This window comes from Pteronotus mesoamericanus, unplaced genomic scaffold (genome assembly GCF_021234165.1).
Source record: "Pteronotus mesoamericanus isolate MK-2021 breed Mesoamerican mustached bat unplaced genomic scaffold, CSHL_Meso_final contig_164, whole genome shotgun sequence".
Lineage (NCBI taxonomy): Eukaryota > Metazoa > Chordata > Mammalia > Chiroptera > Mormoopidae > Pteronotus > Pteronotus mesoamericanus.
The window spans coordinates 13356315-13369332 of NW_026555065.1; the positions used below are offsets into that span (position 1 = coordinate 13356315).

At 33.9% G+C, this 13018-nt stretch overlaps 1 protein-coding gene across 1 annotated transcript in view; it reads left to right on the plus strand.

Annotated features, from left to right (window-relative positions):
• Positions 1–13018, plus strand: part of WDR72 (WD repeat domain 72) — a 176890-nt gene that overhangs the window by 80590 nt on the left and 83282 nt on the right. Inside the window, exons 14-15 of the mRNA XM_054564693.1 lie at positions 9124–9937; positions 12548–12639. Of these exons, the coding sequence (XP_054420668.1) occupies positions 9124–9937; positions 12548–12639 (906 nt within the window). The remainder of the gene's footprint in view (positions 1–9123; positions 9938–12547; positions 12640–13018) is intronic.

The following is a 13018-nucleotide window of genomic DNA, read 5'->3' on the forward strand; positions in this document are numbered from 1 at the left end:
TGTGTATAGGTCTGTGTGCATGTATATAAATTTATTTTTCACAAGGAAAGATTATATTATCGATGCTGTTCTACAAGTTGCTTTGTTAAGTGGAAAATATTTGGCAGACATTTTTCTATATCAGTACATACAGATTACCCTGGTTAGATTTTTCAAAAATTTTATTTATTTATTTTTAGAGAGAGGGGAGGGAGGGCAAGAGAGAGGGAGAGAAGTATCAATGTGTGAGAGAAACATCTATTTCCTGCCTCTTGCACACCCGCTACAAGAAACCTGGTGCACAACCCAGGCATGTGCTTTGACGGGGAATTGAAAGGGCAACCTTTTGGTTTGCAGAAGGACACTCAACCCACTGAGCCACACCGGCCAGGGCTATCCTGGTTAGATTTTTAACCAAGCCTACCGTAAATACTATTTTAGTTTTCTCTTTCAGAAATCTTTGATGAGGAAAGCTATTTAGAATTATACATTAATATGCAATCATTACTAGTTTATGCTATTAAAATGGACCCAGTATTCTTTTATTTACCTGGTATTACTATATAAGTCTAATTTGCATGACCAGGAATTAAAGAGGGGTGGCTAGTTACGTAAATGGAGTTAGGAAACCATCTCACATGTCCAATATTAGGAAAATATATGAGTCAAATGATTTTAAATTAAAAAAAAATTATCCTGATTTGATTTATAGTAATATAGCACTCCTACTATTTTTAACTTTTTTTAATGTTTTAGCAAATGCCAAAGAAAAATAAGTAAAAAGACTAAGAATGGAAAGAATGGAACAAATAACTTTTATTTAAGTATAGTAATGGTAAATATATAAAAATTTGAATAGGAAAGAAAACCTAATAAAACAAAAAACAAAGTTAAGCATAGAAGTGCTGAAAACAAAACTCATATAATGCAAAACCACTAGTTTGAAAATAAAATAAATATAAAAAGTCTCTTGGTAATAGCAATACAATTAAAAATAAATAAGAATAAGTTAAATAATAAATATGCCACACCCATATGAAAAAATATTTTAAAAATTACTAAAATACACAAAAATATCTTGATTTAACAATATAATACAGCCCCAGAGGGAAAATACAGTCCCTTAAGGGTTAAGATAGTTATAAATCTGTGCATTTAAATAACAGTCACTTTCAAATTCTCCTTGGTGGGTTTTGACAACTTAATGAGTTGATTACAAAATATTTCTCAAAAAATAAATGTATGAAATGAGCTAAGAAAATTAGGTAAAAGAGGAATGATGGGGAAGGGATGTCCTCATATGTCAAACATTATCTAACCATCCATCCATCCATCCATCCATCCATCTATTCATCTATCTATCTGCAGTGGAGTACATAGTGGTTCAAGAACAGACAATTAGATAAATGAAAAACAATAAAAGAGTCCAGGAAGAAGCATACATATAAATCATAATTTGCTCTTAGGAAAAAATGGCACTTAAAATTCTACAGAAAAGTTAATAAGTACCTTTTGGATAATTGAGTATAATTTTTGGATAAAATATAAAATAATACCCTTTCTACCTTTAATAAAAATAAAATTCAGATGAATGAAATTTTTAAATACAGGAAGATAGATTATTAGAAGAAAATATATTTTTACAAACTGGGTTGTGAGGGGCCTAAGAGTGGTCACATTTCTAAAACAAAAAGGAAAAAATATATAATTTTTACTATTTAAAAATGCTAAAAATTATATTGCAAACCCCCAATCTATAAATTTCAAGCCTAATAGGACTTGAAAATTATTCATAATATATCCATTACAGGATTAGTATTTTTACATACAAAAACTCTCTTACAAATTGATAAGGAAAAGATAAATAAGATATTGGGCAAAGATTAATACTTATGTCACAAAAAATACAAATAGCCATTAAGGTTTTTTCACTGAAAAACATAAGTGCAACTTTTCTATTACCAGATTAATAAATATTTTTAAATGTTGAATTCCTTAATGATATAACAAAATAACATATACATTTACTTTTGGTTGAAATGTGTTTTGAAACAACCTTGGTGGCGCACAGTCTATTTCACCCACATTTAAAAGTGTATGCCTTTTCACGCTAAAATTCTATTTTAAAGAACTTTTAAGAGAACCAGGAAAGTGTTCTGGCTTTCAGGCAAGGAATAGAAAACAGTAGTTTTCATTTGTAACCTATGGAGAAATGGCTTACTTATAGACCACTTTTGCTCTTCTCCAAATTCCCCCAAATTCTGCATCAATAAAGTTTTGAGGAGACATAGTTCAAAGTCAAAGCAATGACATCCAAACATACCAGGCGCCAAGAGTGGGGGCGCCCTAAGTGAAGCTCTGGGTAGACAGGAACCCATTGACAAAGGCAATCTATTATAGAGCAGGTTGACTCTTGACTGACCCTGTAATTAGGTGCTTAAATGGGCTAGTGTTGTGAGACACTTATTTTTCATTTAGGCGACAGTTTTTTAAGTGAATTTCTCTGGTCACACAGAGGTTAGAGATAGGTTTATGGAAATGTACAGAACTAACACCCAAAGGCTGAATCCCAAGTTACCTTAAACAAAAGTTTACTTAATACTGCTTTATTTGTTATTTTTCAAAGAGACCTGGAATAAAATCTTCAGTCATTATGTTTCAGTACTGAATAGTTACTAGAGAAAGCCATGAAATTAGTACATTTGTCCTCAATGTTTATGTGACTCAGTTTATCAAGCACTTTTAGGCTCAATGAAGTCTTGTATAAAGATCCTCATACTTTATGAAATATTAGCAGAATGAATTCTTGCTGGTGTAATGCATTAAGGTGGAGCCAGGCTCAACTTTTTAGAGACTGGAGTTGAAGAAAATAAGGAGTCTTATACATATGATGACGAAAGGTAAATGTTGGAAAAATATTAAGATGTCATGAAACATTCAAGGAAAGCAAGATTACCCCTGGAAGGGGAAATTACAGCTTGAAGGGGAAATTCAAAAGGCCTCTTGGAAATGAGCTTTCTTCAGGGGGGTAAAATTTTCGTTGATGGGTGTTAGTTTGAGAAGAGACACAGAGGCAAAGTAATCAGAAAAGACTGAAAGGCCAAGACGAACTGTTAACAGCAGAGGAATCAGGCAGCTGTGCCAAGCACAGAATCCAATGAGGAGAGGAGGGTGGGAAGGAATCTGAGTGAGAGGCACTAGACTGTAAGCTGCATGATTCCGGGCCTCTGTCTTGCTCACCATTGAGCCTTTCACAGACGGCACAGCAGGCGGCACATAGGAGATGCTTAGTAAACATTTGATGGATAGATGGATGAATGAATGATTAACAAAATGTGAAGGTGAGGACTTGGTGTGAGAGGCATTGAAGAGAGTGAAGGAAAAAATAATATCCAGAGTTAAGCCTGGTTCGCTGGGAGAATGCTACCAGGAATGGCAGGAGATGAAGTAGACCGTCTTAACGAGGAGGCTGGTGTTGCAGTACCTATGGTTTGATAAGCAGGTTTTGCAACACAAATGATACCTTCTTGAGGTTTTAAAGTTAAAATTTTTTCTGACTTTTCAGTATGTTTCCCTGTAATTTTGGTGAAAAGCATTGGCAAACACAGAATGCGATGATGAGACAATATGCAATTCTGATCACAAATCTGGAAGGATATTCATTGTACCAGTGGCTAAATGTCACTTTTTCTGACTTCCAGGGCCGTGTTTAAAATAAGCCTTTGACCTGTTGCAATGGAGTAGAAATGTCACGGTTCCTTGTATCATTTTTCTGTTTTTAGGGTTACCCTCTGCTGTCTGAATGGAAGGAAATGAAAGGCCTGCTAAGCTGAAAATTAGGCCTGAGCATCTCTTACTTGCTAAGGCACCGAGAATATGAGGCAGTGATGGATCTGCCTTTAGGTAGCCCCTCTGGTGGTGCGGAACTTTTTTCATCTCACCTCTAAAAAAGACTCTAATGTTACAGTAAGAGATTGGATACACGTATCTTAAGAATTATTCCTAGCTTTTTGTTGGTGAAGTAGTGACAGTGAAGCTGAAGTTTACTTTTATTCACTTTTTGTCTTAGAGGGAGACAAACTGCTTTCATTAGTTAGTCAGTACTATTTTATGCATTTGTTTTTCTGGTTGCATAGGAGATATAAAAATCTCTCATGAATTCCCATAAATACTGAAATTTGTAAAATAATTGATTTGAGAAGTAGCCAAAAGAATCAGGCATGAATCCTGCTCTCAAATAACTCACACCAGAAAATATAGGATAGAGTTCCTGGAGTGAAATTGCTCCTTGGGGAAGTTAAAGATTCACTAGGCTACAGGTAAATGTCCAAGCTGTTGAGAGAGGAGAGAGAGAATATGGGACTGGAGTGGGCAAGGATGCAGACTGTCGGAGGTGGGGTTTGGGCTAGAGCCTGAGAAGGGCGGCTGTTAAGGTAACAAGGAGAGGCAAAGGCTCACGTGTGGGGGTAAGTCAAACACATAGAAGGATCAGTAAGAGAAATCTGACCAAATGAAGGAGGAGGGAGAGTAAACTTACACAAGAAAGGGAAAATAGGACTTGACTGGGCATCAGGGCGTGCCAACTCATTGAAATTGGACTTCATTCTACAGACATTTGGGCACTTTGGAGAATCTAACATTAATATGCTCAAAGCACTTTTTGTAAAACCTAGATTATTCTGACAGTGCTGGGCAGGTTGGGTTTGAAGCTGACAACAAGTGAAGATGTTCTGTTAAAAGCCACATTAAAATGATCCATGACCCCAGACTCAAATGGTGAAAATGTGGAAGGAAAGAAATGTGCAAAGGAAATCTTTTTGCTAGTATAAAGAAGATCTCACTCAAATGGACATGTTTAAAGTTTTTATTTCTCTTCAATTGTAATTGAAGAGAAATAAATCTCTTTCTAATCATTTGTCCAGTATAAAGCTAACAAGGATGCAAAAATAAAAAATAATATAATATTGATACAAACTACAACATGAGTCTCAAAAACAATGCTTAAGTGAAAAAAACTAGATGCAAAAGTTCATATTGAATGATTCCATGTCTATAAAAAGTCCAGAACAGGAAAATTCATAGATAAAGAAAGGAGGGTTTGGTACTAATTTTATATGTAATCAGTTCATTAGTGAATATTTTCATGTAATGATGACTTTTTCTTCCTTATACATCTCAGTGAATATGGTGTTTCATAAAATAAATGTTTAGCTATTGAGGACCGTTTGAATACCCTAGAAATGAGAAATAAACAACATTATTCCAGTCTTTAAAAAATTTAAGTGGATAATATCATCTGAAGAAACGTCAGAAGAAGCAGATTTGGAATCCTGACTTGGCTATTTACAAAAGGGATAATTTTGAACTAGTTACCTCTCTGTTTTCATTTTCTCTTAATTAAAGGGGAAGGGATTAGATTAATTTCTAAACTCTTCTTGGTCTAACATAACTAAATATCTAAAACGGTTTTGCAGCTATTATCTATACATTTTCTCGCTTAGTATCTAAGGATTTGTACTCAATTTTATTTGCACAAAGTCACAAAAGTAAGATGAAGGTAGTTTTCAGCAACAGTTTCACCACATGTATTTGTGGTTGTGGTAGGTTGGGCAGGTCAAATCCTTTACAAGAAACTCAGTGGAGGAATAACTATGTTTTCAGAGAGAAGTATTATCAGAACAAGTTAGTGCATTTCTGCCTTCAAAAGCAGAGGGCAAAACCAGGCTTATTTAACCATTTTGTCTTTCTGAGTCAGATTGAAAAGGAAGAAGCACAAGCTGAACACAGGATGAAAGAAAAAAATGAATAGACTTTTTTTTTTAAATAATGGTGTTAGACTTATACCTTCAGACTTACTACATTTTTTTTCTTCAAACTTTTAGGTCTTTTTGTTTTTCCTTGTTACATGTGTATTTACATGTTGAGAGTTTGAATTTTGACTTGCTAACTTCAGTTTTACTAGTCATTTCTCCTTGACTCTTACGGGGCGTCGAGGAATAGTGCCTGTCTCCTGGCCATCTGGGATTCTACTTGCCAGCTTTCTGACTCAGTGGCTTTTCCTAAAGTCTGTATACTCCAGACAAAGAGGTCAGCTCTGTGTGCCTCTTCTTACTGCCCACTTGCTGTTTATAGCATTCACATATAGATCCATCAGTACCGTTTAACTTCCCAGCCTCACCAAAGTTTAGAGGCTGGAATGGAAGATTGCCCTTTCCTGCTCCCCTCTAGCTCTCCAGATTGTAAACTACACCTCCTCTCTTGTTGCAACCTGAAACTTCAGGGAGAAGGAGTAAAAGTGGTGTGATGCCAGGGAAAATACCAGCACCTTCTCTGTGGATGCAAAGGCTGCACAGAACATTTCAGGCAATTATCTCTCAGGCAGTCAGAGAGCATTCTATAAATAACATGTGAACTAATAAAATTTGTATTTACCCTTTATATTTAAACATGTTTAAATTAAATTTATTGAAGTGACATTGGTTAATAAGATTAAATGTCTCAAGTATTTGTAGCAATATACATTAAATGAAATACTTTTTGTATTTAATAATTTGTTTTAAACCAGATTGACAAATGTTTATGAAATACTTCTGTTATGATGATGGTTTACTTTATCATTCTAAAAGTAATATATTTATGTTTCTGCAGAACATTATTCAGTTGTGAGTTAGAAGGATAATTTCAATAGAATTCTTGTCCAAGGAATACATCGTATATAGGTAACATAAATGTAAATAAACATAAGATTTACTATACCCTTTGTAAACATTACTAAATATTGTGTATGCCCAATCTGCTATATATAAAAACTAAAAAATATTATAGGCTTTTATTGTCATCCTTTGTTACTTATGTCAAAATAATGGTAAATATGCTTTTTAAAGTCCTTGATGACATGGCTTTAATAATATACTCACTGTTTTTAAAAGAAAAGATTCAATGATGAATGGCTATAATTACAATATTTAATCATTTTAGTATATTAAAATATAACAATGATTTATACTTATAATCTAATAGAATTGTTTCCAAATGGGAAACAACTTTGCAGTATGTTAAATAAATTTGGAATCGCATTGCTGCTTTGTAGTCCAGTTTCTGCTGAGGCTTAAGGTGACCATATTTCAGGACGGGTTTGTTTGCAGCAGTGCAATGGGGCTGTTGTGGCCATGAAGATCACAAAACAAAAAGATGACACCTGACCAGGCAATGTGTCATGTTTCTAGAATCATTGTTATGATTTTCATTGACCCAATAATTGAGGAGGTCTAGACACAATGACCAGAGAAAATTAGAGCTTTGGGGAAGTAGAAGTGCAAAGTAGAAATAAACATTATGTAATAAGCTAATATAAAAAATTCTTTTTACTAAACTAATAGGTAATGAATGGTATTACTGATTATATTATCTTAGTTTCACTTCTTGATTATGACTGGTTGGTTGTAAACATTTTTTCATGTTTTAATTTGAATGTTATTGTGTGTTACTATTGATGCTATTTGCCCATTTTCAGTCTGTATAGTTTTTTAATTTTTGATGTGATTTTTATTTTTATTTTAACAATTATTCATTATACTGCCCTGACTGGTGTGGCTCAGTGGGCTGGGTATTGTCCTGCAAACCAGGAGATTGCCAGTTTGATTCCAGTCAGGGCCCATGCCTGGGTAGCAGGCCTGGGCCCTGACTGGGGACGTGTGGGAGGCAACTGATCAACTGATGTTTCTCTCACACATGGATGTTTCTCTCCCTCTCTTTCTCCCTCCCTTCCCATCTCTAGAAACAAATAAAATAAATGAAATCTTTAAAAAAATAATTATACTCTTATACTATCTTATTGGTAGGAAAATGTGTTTTTTAAGTATGTCCCATTTTGGTTATGTATCCTAAAATTTTTAATTTTTTTAAAATTTCCTTTTTTTTATGATTGTAAGATATTTCAACACTACAAAAAAAAACTCCAAAACTTAAACTTAAAAAAACAAAAAAACCCCTAAAGTACAGAGATGATTTTAACCTTCTCTAATTAATAATTAACATTTTATTTCATGTTAACATATTCATTTCATGAATATATGTGTATATGCTACATATATTCATATATGTCAATATGTAAAAATATGTACACATTCATACACACATGGTTTTATTAAAAGGGGATTATTTTTCTGCCTTATAGGACACAGTTTTCCAATAAATATAGTTACCATTATTTCAAAATATTTGAATGGTCATCCATTATATACATATGTTAATCATCCATTCAACAAATATTTATTGAACCACTTAACAATGCTGTATAGCAGCATTATTTTATAGTCGCTGGGAACAAAGCAATATACAAAACTCCTGCAAAGGTTGAGTTTGAATGTTATTGGGGAAAATATACGGTAAACAAATATTTTATAAATAGTACTAGGAAAGAAAAATCAAGGAAAAGGATAGAGAGTGCTAGGTCGGCATAAGGGGCTACGGTACTTTAGGAAGGCCTTGTAAGTGGGCAGGGAACTAACTGAAGTACGAGAGCCCACCACACTGGTCTCTAGGGCAAAGTCATTTTAGGCAGAGAAAGTACAACTGCAAGTTCACAAGGTAAGCTTTTCATAAAAGCAATTTGATATTGGTTAACATTTAGGTTACTTCCAATTACTTAAAATTTGAAACAAGTTTGAAGAGACTATTCTTGTTAAAGATTTTCTAAATTCTTGCAAGTGTTCTAACTGTTCTCAATTTTTATAGCTCCTTTTCCCCTGTTGTATGTCTTCATGGCTATATAGTTAGGAAGATATGAAAATGTATATGAAAGGATATCAATTTGATGCCATCTCATTCCATAGGTTCTAATTTATATTTTTAGAGAAAAAGCAGAATTTTTACAAAAGAAAAAAAGGGTTTAAATATATTAAAATATAAATGTAATTTAAAGGAGAATTTTTATACTTAAGACCAAAAAACGGAAATGACTTGCTTTTAGTTTCTACTGCTACTTAGTTCTTTCTGTTTATGCCCTTTTAATATCATGGCACAAAATCACTTTAATATAAATCACTTAATACAATCTTGTGGTGATGTTTAATAAAATCCCTTAAAAATAAGGACTATGCCACATAAAGCTTTTTGTGTTGCTGTTTTTTCTTCTTTAGGTAGCTGATGCCAAATCTCTCTCAGGTCCTTTTAAAGTCCTGTCTGTGAAGACAAAATGGAGTAACATTGGCTTTCATATCCTTCTATTTGACTTGGAAAATCTTGTTGAACTCCTGCTGTCGACTCCAATCTGTGATAGTGACCCTTCCAGTTCATTTTATGGTAGTGAGATCCTGAGAAGAGCCAAAAGTACAGTAGAGAAGAAAACATTGACATTGAAAAGAAATAAAACTGCCTGTGGTCCCCTCTCAGCAGAGGCACAAGGCAAGCCTGTTAGTGAAACCCCAGCCCAAGGAGAAAATTCCATCACAGTTTTAGAAGAAAATGATGGCATTAAAAGGCAGAAGAAAATGAAGAGCTCCAAAAAGATGCACCCTACGCCATCAAGAAAATTTGATGCTAACCTCATAATTGATGCAGCCAAATTGCTCCTATCTTGCCTCTTGCCATGGGGAGTAGATAAGGAATTGGATAATCTCTGCATTAAGCATCTCAATATTTTGAAGCTTCAGGGTCCAGTTTCTTTAGGGCTTGCATCAAATGAAGATCACTTCTCACTGATGCTGCCAGGTTGGGATTTATGCAATACGGAAATGAAAAAAGACTATTCAAAAGGAAATTTATTTTCCAGGAAAGTTTTGGACTTGTCAGATAAATATACATCCACTCTTTCAAATCAAGCCGGGATGCCAAGAGGACTGGAACATAGTTGTGATTCTTTGCATGAGTCAAACACTATAATTTATTTATTGAGAAGACTATTTTTAGTTAACAAATTAGTTAACATGCCTGTAGAATTGGAATATGGAATTGATGGGTAAGGCATGCCAAGAAATTTTTGACTATTCTTATTTGGGACATTAAAAAAATTATTATTATTTGCTATATTCAACTCTCTAACCTCTTTTCTCTCCTTTCTTCCTTTACATGAAGAATATATATGCAACAACTCCTTTAGCTCCAAACACATTTTAGAAAATCTTTCTTTAATTTTAGGGATTAGAGGATAATTTGAGCAATAAATCTATGTTTTATAATTTATTAATTCAATAAATATCCATTGCTCTCATAATATGTGCCAAGAAAATCAGAGTGCTGGATGCTGAATGCTTCAATAGATACATATACATACATACATACATACATACATACATATATAATACCTTGAAATCCATTGTAAAGCTGTGAATTAAATAGGAACAAAGAACATTTAGGTAAATGCCTATGATGATATATTTTATATATCATAAGGAAAAGAATAGTTTAAAAATTTTATACCTCAAACCCCACCATTTAATTTATACTTTGGCATATTAAAATAGAAGAAACCATCAGTAATTAATTTATAGAAAGTACAGTTTAATCATAACTATTGTTTTTGACTGTTTAACATCTACTAGTCACCATGTTAGCCCTTTAAATACAAGATTTCATTTAATACGCACAGCAAAGCTGAGTTATAGGTACTATTATTTTGCTCATTGTAGAGGGGAGGATATTAAGGCTTATGGAGAGAAGATACCAATCTCAAGATTAATTCATCTTCTTAGAGTCAGATTCAAGGCTGAACATCAGTCTAATTCTAGAGCCTGATTAATTACTAACCTTGATTCTGAGTGTTTACCCTCTTTCACTGCTAAAATTCAATGTAATTTTTCATAGTCTGATATTAGAAGATTTAATTCAGTTCACCAGGTACTTACTGAAGGTGTCCTTAGCACTAGCCTACAGGGGAAATATAAATAAATTTCTCATTGGGATATGAGCTCATGCAAATTATAAAGATAATTGCACATGAAATATGTAGAAAACATTGAAGTAAGGTAAAGAAACTAGGAAAAGCATTTGTGGTATAGGTTGTTATAGGTGGTCAGTGTAAAGAGATTAGTATGAGATGAAACATCTAGAAAGCCTTTATAAAAGAGACACTGTTTGAACTACCCAACACATGGTGGTAAAGGGTCCTTAACATTTCTGTTCTTTGATAAAGGCTCAATTCAACAAGTATCTGTGCCAGGCACTGTATAATACAGGTGGAGTTTCTGACCCTGGCGAACATACTGTCTGGTAGCAAAGCAAGTCCATATAGATTAAGTAGGATTCAGTATTAGGCTTCCTTCCATTATAATACTTTGTGCTGGAGTTTCCATTCTGTGGGCCTAATAATGAGAAAACAGACAAGTAAATTTCAGTACTTTATTATCCTCTCTTTTATTCTGTTTGTTTTAATTTCTTTTTAATTTCAGATAGGCTCTTTTACTTTTCTTTCTATTATAAAGAAAATTGCATAGCACCTAAAGTATGGTTTTAAAAAAAAATGCAGTCAGCCTGGAGCCTGAAAACCTAGGAATGAATCTTGATTTTTGTTTGTTTGTTTGTTTGTTTAACTAGCCTTGTGGCTTTGGACTAGTCACTCAGCCCTCTGGGCTTTGCTTTCCTCATTTACAAAATGAGGTGGGTGGGATAGGTGATCATTAAGATTTCTTCAAATTCTTAAAAACTCGAATTCCTAACAAATTACATTTATTTGCCTAATTGTGATCCCATAGAGCAGGTCAGGAACTTTGTTATTGTTTACCAGGGGGGTTCATCCTGAGTTTGTTCCTGATTACAAAGTACCAGAGTGCAGGATATGCCTCCAGTCCTGTAGGGGAGATGATGGGCTTTCACCATGCCTTCCCTTAAAAGGCCTTAAAATCACTTCCACGCTTTAGATAATTCTTTACAGAATCCTCCATTAAAACAAATTATTGAAGGGAGATGTCAGGATTAGAGACTGTTTCCCCAAGTCAGGCACTTCAGGTTTGATATGCTGTTACAGACTTCATGTCCTTTTGCAGGAAATCAAAATAATGTGTATTAGATTTGCCACACCAAATGCTTCCAGCAAATCCTTCAACCATTTTCTAGCATTTCACTGTGATGGTGAAGGCTGAGAAATCCTTCCCTGCTTAACAATTGGTGCATGACCTAACTGAATTTCAAGGAAAGAGCTATCTGCATCTGAGAACATCCTTGGACAGCATCTGAAAGTTGCTGCTGAGTCACTGGATTAGCGTAAAACCTGCCTTCATCGGGTTCTGACAGTACCTGGGGAGAATTCTTCGGCAGATATCAACATATTAGGATTCAAAAATGTATTGCAATAGCCACAAATTGCATAACCTAAAGTAGAAAGGCCCCTTCTGTAGAAGTGGGTCACAAGATAATACTGGTAGACTGATTCACAATTCAATTGGAATTAAGGTTTTAGGTAGGAGCAAAGTGGGGAAATAAGATTCATCAAAAAGATTAATGTGGAAGACATTGCTAAAAATAATCTGTGGTCGTTTCCCAAGTCTGTTAAAGTGGTCATGTGCTCATATCTTTCAATTGTTTTTCAAAATATTTTTCACACATCCTTTAAATCTTTTTTTTCCCCCAACAGCTCTTTCAAAATGGAATCTGTGCAAAACAAAGTGAAAAGTCCTGGGAGTGATATTTTACATATTTCAAGCTTCTACAGTTACTTACGAAATGGTAAGGACATTATAGATATAGTCTGTTTTTCTTTTTACTTCTATGATATAAAATAACTAGTATTTCTATAACTGGATAGCACTCCACCGTTGCGAATGAGCAATATGTCTATTTATTGTTTGACTGAGTCTGTATTTCACATGGTTATATTTTTGTATTCTGCCAATATTAAGATATATATGAACATTTTTATTAAAATAAATAGCATAAAACACATAATGTGATGATTTTATCAAATGAGCTTTGAAATGCCTGATAGTCTGAAACTTTCTGAAAGTCTGAAATATTTGTGTATTAAATTAAGTTTTTATGGGGAAGTTTATTGCATCAGTATCTTTATTACCAAATAAGTGATTACTATATTAGAGAATTTTAGAGT